At 35.4% G+C, this 17,383-nt stretch overlaps 1 protein-coding gene across 3 annotated transcripts; it reads right to left on the reverse strand.

Annotated features, from left to right (window-relative positions):
* Positions 1 to 2: 2 nt before the first annotated feature.
* On the reverse strand, positions 3 to 17,281 carry LOC137390225 (transforming growth factor beta regulator 1-like). Of its 3 annotated transcripts, none has more exons than XM_068076535.1 (6): positions 17,220 to 17,281; positions 6,774 to 6,879; positions 6,178 to 6,353; positions 4,709 to 4,824; positions 4,468 to 4,597; positions 3 to 138 (listed from the first exon to the last, which is right to left on the reverse strand). In XM_068076535.1, exons 2-6 carry the CDS (start codon positions 6,870 to 6,872, stop codon positions 81 to 83), a joined length of 579 nt encoding a protein of 192 aa, XP_067932636.1. In that variant the 5' UTR covers positions 6,873 to 6,879; positions 17,220 to 17,281; the 3' UTR covers positions 3 to 80. The 3 variants fall into 3 exon arrangements, with proteins under 3 accessions (XP_067932636.1, XP_067932637.1, XP_067932638.1); XM_068076536.1 differs by lacking the exon at positions 17,220 to 17,281 and adding an exon at positions 17,034 to 17,070; XM_068076537.1 differs by having other exon boundaries at positions 41 to 133.
* Between the last annotated feature and the right edge of the window lie 102 nt (positions 17,282 to 17,383).

Genomic DNA, 17,383 nt, shown 5'->3' on the forward strand with positions numbered 1-17,383 from the left:
ATGTTAGCAGTATGTACAAACTACATCAATAAGAGCTGTCTCAGCTTCCAATCGGTCTATGTATAAAAGTGTAGAAAATCTCATTTCATGTCTATCACGAGACTAGTATCTGGCTCGTTGTCACTCCCATGGCCTTCACTAAAAATATAATAATAATATAATAATATTGTAAGCTTGTTACGTTTGCCTATACTCCGCAAGCCATCTTGCAACAGTTGGTTTATGCGCTATGACAACAAAACTGAAGTTCTTTGAAGGTTGCATAACCAGTCTTTAGGAACAATGAACTTAACTTGTACATAACATCAGTGTCATAGGAACAGAAGTTATGACCTATCCTCGCAGATTTAACTTGAAATCTTATTTGATAGGGCTAATACCACAAATTTTTTGAAACTGTTTTGCTGCCGCTTTACACAAATAATAAGTATTATAGTAAGATCACGTAGGACCAGCCTTACACTGAGGGCTCGTAACCAGCTACATCTGGCTGTACATAGAGTTAGGTCACGGGTACAACAGAAACATCCCAGAACTGCCAGTTCTTCAAAAGTAACTCAAGTTATGCTCTTTGACTTATCAAAAAATGAATATTGAAATTTATTGAACACATTCATTTGAATTAACTATACATATCTACTGAGTTAAGGTGATCTAAATAGGTTTTTATGGCAGTTTATGGAACTGGAATCCTAGTCTTGTACTGTACAGTAATGTAGTCTGTAGTAACAGTACTCTATAATGTATACCTCTTATAACGTAAATTCCAGATAACGTAAAAAATTTATGTGAAGTTTTTGCTTCGTACCACTTAAAAAATTCCATATAACGTAGAGTGTCAAGTCGCGAGAGTTTTAAAATTAGATTTGAATGTTATTTTATCTCGCCGCACTTTGCGGAAGAAAAAACGCCGTGCGTATAGCATTAACTGCAGTTATGGTACAGCCCACAAATTAATAAAGCTAAGTCAAGTTGTTCCGCTTTTCATGCCCAAAGAGGTGGGTTAGAAAAGATCTTGGAACGGATTAGGCAATTTACATGTATTTTAGGCTACTGTTCTTATAACGTAAATTTCCTATAATGTAAACATTCCTGGAATGGATTATATACGTTGTAGAAGCGCCTACTGTATATATATATACAGGTCAGACCGCTGATCCTAAAACACATTAACAACTTTCCATTGACTGAAAGCACATACAATAGCACAATTTATTTTAAACTGAGAAGTATTTTCAGAAGCTCTGAAATTGCAGAATACAATGAAAAAAGCAAACAATATAAATGATTTGTATTTCACTTTAAAAAGTTGTTTAAGAGGTAACAGAAGAAACTGATAGACAGCCTTCATTATCGCTGAAAGGTTTCAAGGCCTCAACCTCTGTACACAAATAAGTCACAGCAATGTATTTAGTGGGTGCGTTTTGTGACATAATTTGGTTATGTTAAGCCAAGCCCTGAACATCAACCCAAGTATAATACATGTACGTAAATGAAAGAAGGTAAGTGCCTATACTCTTTTCCAATAAAGCTTGGTTGCAGTCACAAAAACAGGCCTCATTGTATGCAGTCTTAAAATGATTGAAATCAAATTCAACTGATCTTTTTATTTACATATTCAATAAATTGTCTTAGTTTGCAGTAGCGAGAGCTGTAGGCTCCGACTTAGTATGAATTTAGGGACTAGACCCACCAACCTGGATTGCTATGTGAGTCTATTTCGGAGACTTCACTACCAAGAAATTCAGCCAGCGTGTTTTTAGAAACTGATTTCCTGTCAGCCGTCATTTTTATTTCTCAAACTGTTTGAAATGCTTTCAGCGTTTCGATGATATCTCACTAGTCATTTAATCAATTTGAAATTTTGGAATTATGTATACCGAGGTGTCAAGCACAAAACGCCTTAAACCGCAAGTAGGCAAAAACAATGTGAAACTTCGCCCTAAACCGCATGTAGGCAAAAACAAAGTGAAACTTCGCCCTAAACTGCAAGTAGGCAAAAAAAAGTGAAACTTCGCAGACGAGTATTCTCAGGTGTAGGATCAGATGGAAAAACACCCCAAATTATACCAAGCCATGCTTTAAAGATGTGGTTGCGTCAAAAAGGTTGATTTAATGAAATTAAGACCAATAAAAGGCTAAAACATCAGCTACAATTTGATTTTATTTTTCTCTTTGTAGACTAACCCTGTCCAGAGATATATGCGTTTGAATGAGGCCATCTTTTAAAAGCTCAGATAATAGCTCAGCTAGTAAATTAGATTTATGATTAGAATTTATGTTCAGTGTGTAAAAAATGAGAAAAATTGATTGATCAATGCTCATCTTCAACTCTTAGAAACAAAGCTTTGAATTGTTGGCTTGGCGTATTTATGCTTTTGTTAAACAGTTATTCGTTTTGAAAATTACACTTGCAATCTATCTAACTCTCAAATTGTAAGCTTTCAGTAGATACGCGTTAGAATGACATATATACAAATGAATGACGTTTATTACATTTGTTTTAACGTTGAAGGATGTTTACGTTTACAGGTTCACTAGGGGAGCAGTCGTGTCAGTCTGGAAACTGCCATAAATGGCAAAGAGAGACACGAATGTGTGCTGCACAAACCATAATATGTTCTGTTTGAGTTTGTTGCAGTAGATTAATTTGTTCTATTATATGAACTGAAACTATGTGAATGGCCACGACTTGGATGGATGTTTTCAATAAAACCTTTGTGCTGCGATGAAAATTTTTTGGCTCGTAAAAATTATATAATAAAATATTATTGTTGAAGGCAATGCAAAACATGATTTGCAGAACATATTGAATACATTATAGCCCTGTTATCATCTGTGCTGAAATCTTCTCTGATATATGGATTTACGAAGTGCAATCAGAGCAGTATTGACAGGTATTTTTGAATAGCTCGACTCAATTCCAACGGACCAAATATTAAGTTCAAAAAATTGTATGCTCCACCCTACTAAGTGAAAACAGCTGAGTCCACAAACTGCTAACCAGGAGCATGATTGGTTTTATCAACCCTTTGCCAGTATCGGTGGGTTAATTGATTTCAACGAAATTGTTGTTTTACGTTCACTATTTCGGTCAACTCATAAAACCATTTGTTTTGTACTTGAATTAACTAATCATATGGGACCAGTAAAATTTTCTACAAATTGATACTAATAATGACTAGATAACGTGGACTATACATGGCTTTTTGAGATGCAGTTGGTTTTGCCATATATTCGAACATATTATTTCCAAAGATGGCGGCGTGCCTATTTAATTCAGTAGCTAGTCTCCAGTGTGGACGTAGCAACTGAGAAGTTAGCTGATGAAATAAGCTAACTCGACGACCTAATTATCGTAGACCGGTAGAATTGGTAGTCGGTACTCAAATGTTTACACGGCATTCAGAGGAAGTTAATATGACAAGTTTTCTATTACCCTTATTTGAGGCATTTGAAACATTTATAATAATGTATCTGTAGCTGGATTTAAAGTTTTATTCTAGCCGACATGAGCAAATACAAAATAAAATATATGCGGATAGAGCTGCGTAGGATTAGACTTTTAGCATTAGCCGATGTGAATATGAGAGATAGAGACAGATTGTATCATGCGTTACATCATTTTGGGCAAGTCTGGGCATGTTTTTTTGGCCTGAGCGTTTTACCAGGATCAATTTTTTTCGATTTTAATCTTCAAATACCTTGACAATGAGATCGCCTAACACAACAAACAACATATCAACTGATAGACAAAAAAATACTTTCTTTTAAAATCAACTCAAAATTGACGCAACCACATCTTTAAGGTATTAAGACAGCAGTATTAAAATGTATGTTTTACATGGTTTATTTTACATAAACCCTAGTATTATAATTCAGAAATTGCCTTTAGTGATAATCGCACAGCTTCAGGAGTTTGCACTTCGACCACCAGAAAATAAATGATGTAATCTGAACGGCTCGCTCAAACCAGTCAGTTTCAGGCCTTCCTACCTATAGTGGCAAAAGTAGCGCTGTAGTTCGATATTACTATCGAATAACTATAGCTGGATGCACCAATGAGCCTGAGTGTTTTACATCACGGAAATAAATCACTGGAAAGACAATCAATATCGTCAAACATTAAGGCCATGGCAGTAATTTTACATGCATAACACAAATGCAATGATTGGCAAATAGCAATATATCATACCCAAGTAATCAAGTCAAGTAGTAGTCAAGTAATCTAGTAACACTTTACTTGAATCAATGACGCTAGGTATCTTGAAACGTTTGGGTTCAACAACTGCATTTGATATAATTATGTTGTTGTGTGGTAGATTTTTCGTGCAATCATATTTATGAATTTTCCCAAGGTCTTGCAAACATGACAAGCCAGAATTAGCTTTTTATTAGGGCAAAAAACCTAGAAATATGCACCATGTGGGACAATATCAGGCAGGAAAGCCATACTATTTCCATCACCTTTCTGTATTTCCAAATATCTCTGTCGGCAGTGATGAAGTAGCTTTTTCTATTGCAGGTTTTTCTGGTCTGGAGTTTAAGTGCTTTTCCAGGTCCTCTTGTGACATTGAAGGGACTCTTTTAGAGGAACCTATAAGCAATAAGCAGAATACTGTACTTATAATAAGATAACATAAAACTATGTTTTGCTATCATCATATTTCTTTGTTTATTTCATGCCAAAGCGGATGTATTTTTTTACCTGATTTGGGTTTTTTATTTGACTTGCATTTAGGAGTCTTTTTTGTAGGATCTGATCCATCTTCATTGTTTAATGTTGAAAGGGTTGTGGAATGAGGAGGAGTGTTTGCTTTCTTTCTGCAATGACCAAAATTACAAGGACAAGTAGCCAACTTTAGTATCTTTGACACTCAACATGAATGACTATTTATACTTCCAGGCTCTCTGCTTTATTATACATTATATGCTATGTTATGCAAAGAGCTACAGTATACAAAATGATCCAAAGAGTTCCAAGAATATGTCTGGTTCTTACGCAAATAATAACAATGTTCTGCAATAAAAAATGATGTTCCTTTGAAGAAATGAGTTCTACCGACCAGGAAGTCATCCATTCCTAAGATTATCTTCATGATCATTTGCATTATTATAATCCATACAAATTTTGAGTTGTTCTCTGCTCTAAGATTTTTACGACCATTTTATTGTCTATGTTGTTTTAATAGACTGTTTGGGTTTTGCGTATGTATAAGGGTCATCACAATTCCAGCTTAAAGGATGCCGCAATATCCTTCAGGCATTATTGTAGGCCTTACAGAATTCTCCAGGTATTATTATAAGCATTACAGGGTCTTTCAGGTGTTATTATAAGCACTACAGAGTCTTCCGGGTATTATTATAAGCATTACAGAGTCCTCCAGGTATCATTATAAGCACTACAGAGTCCTCCAGGTATTATTATAAGCATTACAGACTCCTCCAGGTATTATTATAAGCATTACAGACTCCTCCAGGTATCATTATAAGCACTACAGAGTCCTCCAGGTGTTATTATAAGCACTACAGAGTCCTCCAGGTATTATTATTATTATAAGCACTACAGAGTCCTCCAGGTATTATTATAAGCACTACAGAGTCCTCCAGGTATTATTATTATTATAAGCACTACAGAGTCCTCCAGGTATTATTATAAGCACTACAGAGTCCTCCAGGTATTATTATAAGCATTACAGAGTCCTCCAGGTATCATTATAAGCATTACAGAGTTTTCCAGGTATTATTATAAGCATTACAGAGTCCTCCAGGTATTATTATAAGCACTAGTGCCCTGATAGTCAATTAGATAGCCTTGAGAGATCGTCAGATGTGCCAACAAAGCATAGATAACATGCATATTGCTAAAATCCTAGGAGAATGATTGCTGCAGTTGATAAGTACTGTGCCAGCGGCAAAGCAAAATGCCATGGGTTCAAATGCCATATGAAGCAATCATTTATTCCATCCCAACCAGCCATGGCTACAGAAGGATGGACACAAGTCTCCTTATATTAAAGAGTATAGAATCCTGATGATTTCGTAAGCATTTTTACCTGCATAACGTATAAATGAACTTGCACAATAAAATGTGGACACGGTATAGTGGATACCTGGGTAGCCAAACTAAACTATTCTTTAGTTTTGATAAAAGATTTTCTGAATACACCATCTTACTTAGAAACAGGCCGCTCTGTGTCGCTCTCACTCTGGTCAGTGGCTTCCGAGTCACTGGACGTGTCGGCTACTTTCTCATAGCGTAGCATTCTGTCTAGAAGAAAGCTACGATCTTTGGATACTCTCAACAATTTCTTCTGCGTTCTCTCGAGCTGGTCTGAGAGCAGTTCATGTTCCTTTAATAATCACAGTTAATAATAATAGATAATAATGATAATAATAGAGGTTACTTCTCACACAAAAAATCGCTATTTTTCACTGAGGATCAGATGTTTGCATGAGAGAAAAACAAGTACATAATATAAGTTGATGCAAGCAAGGTATTTAGGCGCTACTGCAATGCCAGTCCAGTGAATACTGATTATTCCAATACTGAGGTCAGTGCAGATATGTATGGCATTTGGCAGTGGCAGCCTCTTGTAACTTAATCACATCTTTGATACAAACATTTTCAATAAACATGTAAATCTCCTTCACTGCTAAAGTCAAATACAAACATGATCATTATGGCCTGATTATGTTTACCAAACAGACTGCTGCTCCCTGTGGTAGCCAAGAAAAAATTGCGAATGTAGAGTCATGCTTCAAGCACTCACATAGACTAAACCTTTCAACTTCCTCTTCAGAAGCTTGTATTTATGTTTAAAGTTGGGTAGCTCCGACGTCTCTGTCATGACTGTTGCTTTTTGGTCCATGACAAGACTGCAAACAATCTACATATGTACATATATAAATATCAATGTTTGTTGTCTCTTGTTCATCCAGTTACAGCAAGTAAAATCAAAGAACAAAAAAACCTGCTTTGCACTGGAATTGAACTGGAAAACACTCATTCTGCAGACAGGCGTGCTACCCAATACGCTATGCTATCCTTGCCATACTATTGTATGGTTGTTCACATACTTATTACAACTGCCAGTCTTTAATGCCAATTGGTTAAAGTAGCATGCTTCAGTGGCACTCTTGAAGATCATGATTGCGTGAGAGATTATGATGCAACCTTTTTTCCTAATGCTGGCTCAAGTTATAATACCATCTCTTATTATTTAGAGTAGCTTAAATTACTAAAATTCATTGGATAAAAATACTATGGCAATGGCAACTACATTACCTGTGACTGTTTATAAGCTTTTTTAACACCCATGCAACGCTGGACATTCGGCTAGTATATATACCGTATATAAGATGATATTATATATAATCTATATATATAAGATTACATTATATATAGATAATCTATATAATATATCTATACTAGCTGTGCTACCCTGCATTGCCCGGGTAATAGAAAAGTCTTTGGACAGAAAATTGATTTGTATTTAACATATAACAACATTTGCCATTCTAACTATCAAACTACATATCATGAAAAAAGTTTTTGGTTTTATAAACAATGAGAAGTAGTGAGAGTTGCTCGCTATTAGCCTGCGCGTTATTAGCCCGTACGTTTAATAAAGTGAGCGAACAGCTCGTGACATTATGCTATAACCCGAGTCGTACGCAAAGCAGTTAGGTATTTGCTCTCATATAATGACTTATATTGGCAAGCTAGCAATTCAACTTCTGTAGTCTAGTGGGTAGGGTGTCAGACTGGTAAACGGCAGGGTCCGAGATTGTATCTTCTTTGGTACGAAATCTTTATTCCAAGAATAAAAGATCTATAGCTGAACAATCAAACCTACGAATACACATACGACAACCAACTTTGAGAAATATATAGATATACTCATAGTACAGACAGTACTGTTTTGGCTATTGAAGTGCAACCAGAGCAGGCATGGGAGACAAATCCCACTGCCAATGAGAGTTGACGTACTACCATGAAACAACTAAGTTGCCTCACAGACTTTAAGAAAGTCAATGTGATGACACCAGAGTGCTCAAATCACAAATGTGATTTGCACTATATATACAGTCAAACATGGATAACTCGAACTTCAAGGGACCGAGCAAAAGTGTTCGAAGTGCACAAAAGTGCACTGTCACAAGTCTATATATTTACTTATTTATTAGTAGATACATGTACATATACAAACTATAATATAAATCAAAAGCACAAATGGCTTGTTTCAAATTAAATGCTTCTAATGTAAAGTTTAAAACGTTTTCATGAAAAAGTATAGAGATTTTTCTATCACTTGAGATTGGTTTGTTGTTTGAGGTGATGTTATTGCCAGGACGTTTTTCAGATTGACATTGGCAAAACTTGATCGTTGTTGAAATGCTCAAAAGAAAAGACATTTTTTTCTTTTGGGGTTTTACCCATGATCAATTTTGCCGTTTTTTCTTGAAGTTTATGCAGATTACCTTACTTTACCTGGGATTCGTTAAGAGCAACACTCCGAGGCAGTTCAATTAGAAGTTTTACGAGGTTTTACGGTACATTCTATATCACTCACGCTTTTTTAATAGATACTTATTGAATGTACACACGTATTCTGTGTTTAGGTCAAACGATGAATAGTTTTTTGTAGCTCAGACAACGTATACGTTTAATTACAACATTTTTTAAGACGTTTTAAACATTCAACATTCCGACGTTGATTCAACACGGAATCAACGTCGGAAAACTATTCATCACGGGCTAGCCGAGTCACGCACTCAAGGATTTTCGCCACGCACATACAAAACAACATGCGATTTTTGTTTTGTATGTGCGTGGCGAAAATTCTTGCGCGCGTGACCCGGCTAACCTGTGCTATTCATCGTATTGCAGTATAAATCAAATTTCACCAAACTTTTAGAAAAGTCGTTGACAAAAATATTTTGCCGATGGTGGTAATAACGACGCTTATGAATTACGAAAAGATGAAGTTTACCTCTATGGCTTTGAATAAAGTGATTTTCTAAAGCGAAAACAACCGTTTCGGTAGCTGTTGGGCAAAAAAACAGTTCGAATTAACAGTGTTGAGTTCGAGTTATCTATAGCAATTTATCATTACGTGGGAACGGACCAAAGGAAATGTTCGAATTAACCATGTGTTCGAGCTATCCGTGGACGAGTTATCCATGTTTGACTGTATATATATATAATCTTATATATACATGTATATATAATCTTATATATATACATATATATATATATAAGATTATATATAAGATGCTGTGCCAGTGCTGTGCAAAATTATGGCAACCCCTTGCACAATATGACAAGCGTCACATTTCATTGGTAATTTTTGTGCTTAAAATTAATAAAACTAAGCAATGTTATACATCATTTTGCTCAGAAATTTGTGAGCAATTTAAAGATTCATTTGAATTCTGGCACATTTCAACTGACTTTTTATAACTGAAAAATATATTTCTAATAGTGGTAAACTTGTTGCTATAGTAAAAGTGCTCAAATCGGTTTAGCAGCAAACATTGCTCAATTGAAGAAAACTTACAAACTGAACTCTTTGTACAAGTGATGGTGGCCCTGAAAAGGGCCGTTGGGTTTAAAATTGAGGTTTAGTACTTTGTTGGCCAGCCTTTATTTCTGATGACAGTGCGACACCGCCTTGGCATGCTGTCAACAAGCTTTAGAGTTTGTTCAGGTGGCACTATGTGATGCCAGACCTCAATAATCTTCTCAATCTGTTCTCTTTTGCTAGTAGGTTTGCGCTTGCTAATTTCCATGCCCGCTTTTTGCCAAAAATGAAGTTTTTGTCACTAAAAAGTACTTTATGCCACTGTTCTTCAGTCCAGGATATGAATCTTGGCCCGTGCCAAACGTTTCTTCCTCTGCCTTTCTGACAGCCGAGGCTTTTTTCTTGCCTTACATCCTCTCAATCCATCTTCAATCAGTCTTCTCCTCACTAATGAGGATGAAGTTTCTACTCTAGTAGACTTTCTCCATTCTCGTCACAAGTCAGTGCTGGTTTTCTTTGTCAGAAAGTGAAAGCCGCACCAAACTGCGGTCGTCTCTGGTAAAGCTTTTGTTTTCTCTCTCTGCCTTTACGATCACCTGTCGTGCCTGTCGACTTCCATCTGTTGGCAGTGCCAGCAACACCTTTCATGAGACATTGAACCTCCTTAGCAATCTGCTTGTTTGATCTCCCTTGCTGGTGAAGGTGAATGATTACAGCTCTCTTCTCATTGGTCAACCTCATGTTGTGATAGAATTTTAAAATGATTTCGCTGGTCGTTGTGAGCCAATTTTTAAAGCCAACTGGTCATTGTTGAGATAGATTTGAGATAGTTTTGAGATAGTTTTGAGATAGTTTTGAGATAGTTTTGCATCGTTGAAAGAATTCTTACATCTCTTCAACATTCTGTACAACATTGAGCAGATTAGAATACCTCAAAGACTCTGTTTTGGGTGATTAACTGAGTGACAAGTTTACAGTGAGTTTAGAGATTAGAAGCAAATTAAGCTTTTTAATTTTTTGTAAACAATGAAACAACACTTTCACCAAATCAAATGGAAAGATCATATACTATTTTGCTTCAAAATGATATATAGATGTAAAGAATTAGGCTAGTTTGAGATGAGATATGAGACAAGAGATGCTATCGGCCAACAATTTACAAAGGGGTTGCCATAATTTTTCACACCACCATTTTTTGATACAATTATATAAGATTATATTATATATAATCTATATATATATATATATAGGTATATATGTCAAAATATGTTTAAAAGCGTTTGGGAGAATAGAGTCAGGACTGCTGTGCCCATGAGTTTTTTTTAAAAAGATAATGGGTTATGATGACGCTCCAAAATATGTCGGTAGTGTTAGAATATTTTAGTGTGTTAATGTCTGCATCTGTTAATTCTCATAAAGATTCAAACATTTTGCATCACGTGAATTTTAATAAAGCCTAGTTAGCTTTGTTAGTGACTGTTATTGCTTCTATAATGGACAATGCAGATTGTAGGAGTCTTACAGGCTTTTTTGGACATAAAACATTTGTCAAAACATCAGCAATAGCAGTTTACCAGTGGTTAATTTACTTCAGAATTATTGGTGAGGTCATTTGACAAAGCTTGTGACTACTTCAAGTAAAGAACAGATTTTAGTAAGAGCCATTTTGAAATATGCCCTTGTTGACTGAAACACAATTCTCCATGCAAGATTTATTGCCCTACTAGCTGTGGTACCCGTCATTGCTTGTCTGCCTGGGCATTGCATGAATTTGTGATAAGTAAAAAAATTGAATAGCAACACCATCCACCACTGATACATTATATCTCTGTTCAGGCTTTTGAGTGGCTCTCTTTTCTGAACAAACAAACAACCAGAAACTCATTCGCATTCGGTGGTACCCTTTCAATAACAGTTTTAAAATTTTGCACATATTTGTTAAGCTCATGCAGTAATTCTTGAAGCACAAGGTTATTTTTGCTCATACTCCTTCAACAATGTTGCATCTATGCTCTGCTTGCTCTTGCTCATCGCCCATAAAAGAAATTAGAAGAAATAGGGTTGTTCACCTGGTAATAGAAGTACAGAGCCAATAAATGGTTAACTTGGCCTTAAACCTTAGATGTTGGCAAAACCAAGACTGATCAACCAAATTGGGTTCCAAATGAAGTTAGCTGAAAGCAGCTGTAATATTTTCAATGTGAGAAAGTAAATGCTCAGAATCGGAATTGCTACCTTGGAGAAGGTGCTTCAAAATAGATGGAATACTTTCAGTCAAAACTTGCAGTTGGATTATACCACTTTTGTAACAAATTCTAGGTGTTTCATTGTTCCAGTAGGGTGCATTGCGTTTAGTGTATTTGACAGACATTTTCCCCAAAAGAAACCTGTGATTCATTTTGTACTGTGCTTTTGGATCATAGTTTCAAGCAAAATTTAGCTTATGTATGGTGTCCCACTAGTGGGTTATTAACCTCGTTGGAATGCTCTAGTTGACCAGTAACCAAGTATGTACCTTTACTACCGTTAATGTCAAACTTTGTCTGATTGTTGGCATGCATGAGTCTGCTAAAAGGTTTCAGCCACCCAAACTGCTGATGTATGCTTTTTGTTCTGCTCACTCTGTACCTGAATCTGCTGTGGTTTCAGCTCTCTTAGCTCCTGAAATTCACCTCTCTGCTTTGTTCTAGCCGTTCATGACACTGGCCACTCGTTACCGATTGTCGTGCAGCTGCTTTGCACTATCTTTTTCGCGTCGTGCTTCAGTTAGCTCTGAAGTTTTGGCTGTTTCTACCTTTATTATTTGGATTGCAAAAAAATTGTGTATCTAATATATATATATATATAAATTATAGGTATAATACGTAAGATTATTAACCTTTTTCATACCAAATCCAAATAAAAGTGAAAGCAAAAGTGAGAGTGAAACTGACAGACTAACTAAAAACTAGAACTGGAGATAACAATGAATATCGAAAGGGAGTTGATTTGAAACCAAACGATTTGCATTTAATGAAAACTTGGCAAGAATAGAAGTTTGAACTGCTGACCAGATAAGTATTATAAAATCTTTATCTGAATGTCACCTTTATTTGAATGCCATCACTATTTGACCACCACTATAGAAGGGTTGAAAAATAGAGCATTACCCTTCATTTGACTGCCACTTTGACATTCTTTTATTTTTTGAGCCTATAATAGAAAGTGATCAGTGGAAGTGTCCACAAACTACAATAAGCACTCCTATAACATAAATAATCAGTTCCAGGAACATTTACGTTATAGAAAATTTACGTCATATGAATAGTAAAATACATGTAAATTGCCTAATCCGTTTCAAGATCTTTTTAAACTCACCCCTTGGGCCGTATAGAAAGGAAAAACTAGGCTTAACCTTTTAATTTGTTGGTTGTACCATAACTGCAGTATTATTGGTTTGCATCGACAACCTTTTTCCTTTTTCTGATCAATTTCACTGGTTTGATAGACTATAATTGCGGTAATTTTACATTAAGTGGATGGAGAGGGCATATCTTCAACATTCATTCACAATTTACAATTTTTTCCAAACAGCAGTCTATTCTGAAAGGTAAAATCAATAACAAATATTTTATATGTCTACAATGAAACAAAAAAATTTTCCTATAAAAAAGCGGTACTACATGTTCGTCGTCTATCTGTATCTAGGAATCAAGGTTAGGAAAAAAGACAACTTCGACGATACTCCAACTCATGACATTTACATTGGTAGACCGATGCTGTAACACCTGTACTAATCGATCGCCTCTAAATATTTATGATCAATTGCGCAGCTACCTATTCTTTGTTTTTTTCAACACATCTGCTGATCTATCACAACGAACTAAAATGTCATGAAAGTTGTACATGTATGTATAATAGATACAACGCTATACATACGTCGTTTTTTCTCTCACAAGTGCGGCGAGATATGCTACCATTCAAATCGAATTTGGAAACTCATCAGACTTAAAACTTCACGTTATATGGAATCTTTTACGTATTACGAAGCAAAAACTTCACATAAAGTCTTTACGTTATCTGAAATTTACATTATGATAGGTATACGTTATAAGAGGGTCTACTCTAGTGCTAATAATGACTCAGTTACATCAACAACAATAAATTCTTTTATGGTTGCCGTTTATATCGAAGTCCGTTTTCTAACTCGTAGGCTTACAGTTTGTTCTTTAAAACTTTGAAAGCCATAGAAATAATTGTAGCTGTATCATGCTAACAGTAGTTTCTTGTTTAACGCAGTCTTAATACCTCGACGTATGTGAAAAACAGTTTACAATTACGACATAATCTGCTCTACTATGTTAGACCATAACTTGCGCTAAGCGCGCATACATCTAAAACTTTATCATTGTTTTCGTGAAAAGTTTTTCAAATAGCGATGCGTAAAAGTTTTGCTTCGCTAAAAAAATTGTGTGGACACTAATATTGGCTAGTTCAACAATGCAGAAAAAGATTTGAGGTCAGCAGACACTGGGGAAGGTATTGGAAAGCCGGAAGATGAAATGATTTCATGCAAAAGCAAAAATCAGAATGCAACCTGTAGAGCAAACAATGCAAATATTTTGGTTTCAAAAATGTTAATTTTTGTTTCTGCATGTATTATAATTATGCTTTGTTTATGTCACTTGTTCTTGAATATAAGTTTGTAGCATTTGATAGATTATTATTAGGTTATATAACTTAGAAATTTACAGGCGTATAACATATTATTTTCTAGCATCATAGGTCTTATCTAAACTCGGCTTACAATGAATCGACGCTCATAACTCCTCTTCTATTGCACATAAAAAGCCATTTCTGGCTGCAATGAGCTTTAACGCAACATCGTTAAATAAACATGTAGTTATAAATTAAAAATATGCCTTCAAATTAAAAAAAAATAGAAAAAAATTGAAAGCTCCAACAAATTGCAACATAGGCTATAAGAACATCATAGGTTAATTGCAAGTAATAAATATCAACTGATAGAGATATTCCTCAGCTTCTGAATGCATATTTCTTCAAAGATCTACGCCAAGTTGGAGGTAAGTTATAGCAGATTTATCACACTGAAAAAGGTTAATGTCGCTTTGATCGAAGAAGAGTGCAAAATATAGGCACCATTCGTTTCGCCCATAAAAGGGTTAAATTTAGCTTCCCAAAATTCTGACGAAAGATTTCAAAAATACAGCGCCAGTCTATATTTGAATATTTAACCTCTATTTGACCATCACTACAGAAGGAAGGGTTGAAAAATAGGGCGCCATGGCGTTCAATTAGAGTTTTACGGTATATGCATTTGAACGTCACCTCTAATAAAATGCCACTAGAGCGTAAGGGTTGAAAAATAGAGCACCATGGCGTTCAAATAAAGGTTTTACAATATAGTTGATTATTTAGGGCTTTTTAATTTCAGCTGTCATGAATATTATAGTAAATGAAACTGAGTTATAATACTTATCTAGTGAAGTGATGCCAAGAAGCAGATTTGTAATAGTTATGAGCTGTCTGAGTTTTACAGATAATTCTAAAAACCCTGGTGGAAGTAAATTGTTCAAATTGGTAAATGTCTATAACAGCATTATTGAAGCCCTGTCCAAGGTCAAAATTTGCTAATTTACTAATTTGCTCGGCACGCTGGGCACTTCGGAGCCGTATGCACTCGTTAGCGAAAGGGTTAACAAAATATTGTATAGTATTATATAGTATCGACTATATAAAGCAAGTCTGAATCAAAAGTTACAGATGATCAGAAAAAAATGTATGTTGACCTTGATGGAATCTTATGAATTGTGGTCAGATGCCTTATTCATTGGGTCATGGCAAGACTTCTGTTTGAGAAGTAAGGCTATGAGTGATGTTTGTGTTTGAGTTTTTAAAAGCTACACAGGTCAGCCAATCAGAATGGAGCAAACAAACAAAAATTTCGTGACTTATATATATATATACATACATAAATGTACCAAAGGTTATTTATGCAATTTGAATAATGCAAGCTGCAATGTAACACATTAGACTTCCTGAATGAATTGAGTTTTGACAAAGTTCTTCATCCCATTAAATATTAAAAATAAGTATAAGTACCAACATTAAAAAACACATAACCTTTGTTTTTGTTATAGATGTATATGGAAAAATTTTGTTAGGCATAAGTAATCCGAATCCACACACAACATCAGTGTTGAATTTGCTTTTTCATCTTATTCTGTTTTGACTATGTTTAGTTTGTGCACTTTTGTTTAGCTTGTGGGAACTAATTTGATTGTTACTGGTTCAGGTACTAGTGAAGGTGTTAAGCTATTGTAAGCAATACCGGTACTTACCAGGTAAAGTTACTTCTGTATTTTAAGTCAAACCATAAAAATAAACAATATACTTCTAAACAATAATAGTAATAACAAAATGTTAGAATACCTAACAAAAGTTACATCCTTACTTGAACAATTGTCCAAGTTTGTTTGCTTAGTACTCTGAGGCTGTGAGTCTCGACCACCAAATGAGAGTCATGACAGTCCATAGGTAGAAAGCTTCGGCATGCGGCAGTGGAAAGAGACTCCACAGGCAGGAGAGAGAGAGAGAGAGAGAGAGAGAGAGAGAGAGGGGCTCCCCATCAGACAGAGAGAAGAGCATCTAAGCAAGCCCTCAGAAAAAAGACAAAGCTCTGCAGGCCCTTGGGAAAGAGCCTGAGTCATTGGAGCGGTTCTCTTTTATAGCTGCCTAGCGTCTGGAAAGTCTAGCCTGTGGGAGTAAGTCGAGTGTTTAAGGTTCAATGCTTTATGTTAGGTGTGCTGAAATATCTTTTTGTGTAAGTTGTCCTCTAGTGTCTGTGATGTAGACATGTAGAATGGAGCTCATGACTGACTCCTGGTATCTAGGTCATATCTGACAAAGGGTGGCAGATCTGTATATGTGTAATCATTTGATTCATCTTCAATGTTTTTCTGGTGATTTTTCGGTGGTGGTTGATATATTTAATTGCTTCTACATTCTTTTCGCATGTTCTCCACCTGGTGTTAACGCAATTTCTATGATTGATTCGCCAATTTTGAAGTTTCTAATTTGCTTGTTACGTTTTCTAATCATTGGATCTTTTGATATCTTTGAAAGTTTTGCTGCTTGTACGTATTACATGCTTATCTTGTAGTCTGGCTGCATTTCCTGTTGGTATGCTGCTTTCGTGATATTTTTATACAACTCTCTTATTTAAAATTCAAAGAGCAATGTTTGTATACGAATCTCTTTCAGTATTAAATTTTGAAACCCTGTATGTTGCCAAGTGAAAATTAATATAACTTTTACATAGTTTAAAAATGCAAGTGAACAGATCTTTCAGGCTTTCACTACTGAATCAAACGCATTGACCCTTATCCATTACTTCAGTAGATCGCTGACAATTAATGCTCACATACAACTAAAACTTTAATGGCAAACATACCACTACAACTGTGATTTATCCTATTTCACACACTGCAAAATGAAACACTTCACCTTACTAAATCGTCCAAGAGGGTACTACAACACTGAAGATTTCAATGTCAAAACCGTTAATCATCGTAATGCGATAACAAATAGTAAAAATTACAAATTCATCAAGTAAATAGAACTCTTATTTTAACAAAAACAATTTATCATAGACTGCTATGTCGCAGAATAAAAAAAAATGTAGTTACATACACAAGCTTTCAGCAATGTCAAATAGGACTACTGGACACGGTTTTGTCCAAACCAAAGGTTTGACAAATCGTATAATCGAAACATTGCAAATGGACGTGCTATAAATGGTTGCGTTTTGAACTCTGCTATCGGGTGGAAAACAGTATTTTTCAATTATTTGTTAT

Source organism: Watersipora subatra, chromosome 3, assembly GCF_963576615.1.
Source record: "Watersipora subatra chromosome 3, tzWatSuba1.1, whole genome shotgun sequence".
Taxonomy (NCBI): Eukaryota; Metazoa; Bryozoa; class Gymnolaemata; order Cheilostomatida; family Watersiporidae; genus Watersipora; species Watersipora subatra.

What these genes read in the sequence shown, in the direction of transcription:
- LOC137390225 (XM_068076535.1), bottom strand. Translation starts at nt 6,872, where the DNA reads ATGGACCAAAAAGCAACAGTCATGACAGAGACGTCGGAGCTACCCAAC. An exon ending in AAATAAAAAACCCAAATCAG is followed by an intron (nt 4,598 to 4,708) that starts GTAAAAAAATAC and finishes TATTGCTTATAG; the next exon opens with GTTCCTCTAAAAGAGTCCCT. An exon ending in ATATTTGGAAATACAGAAAG is followed by an intron (nt 139 to 4,467) that starts GTGATGGAAATA and finishes TTATATTTTTAG; the next exon opens with TGAAGGCCATGGGAGTGACA.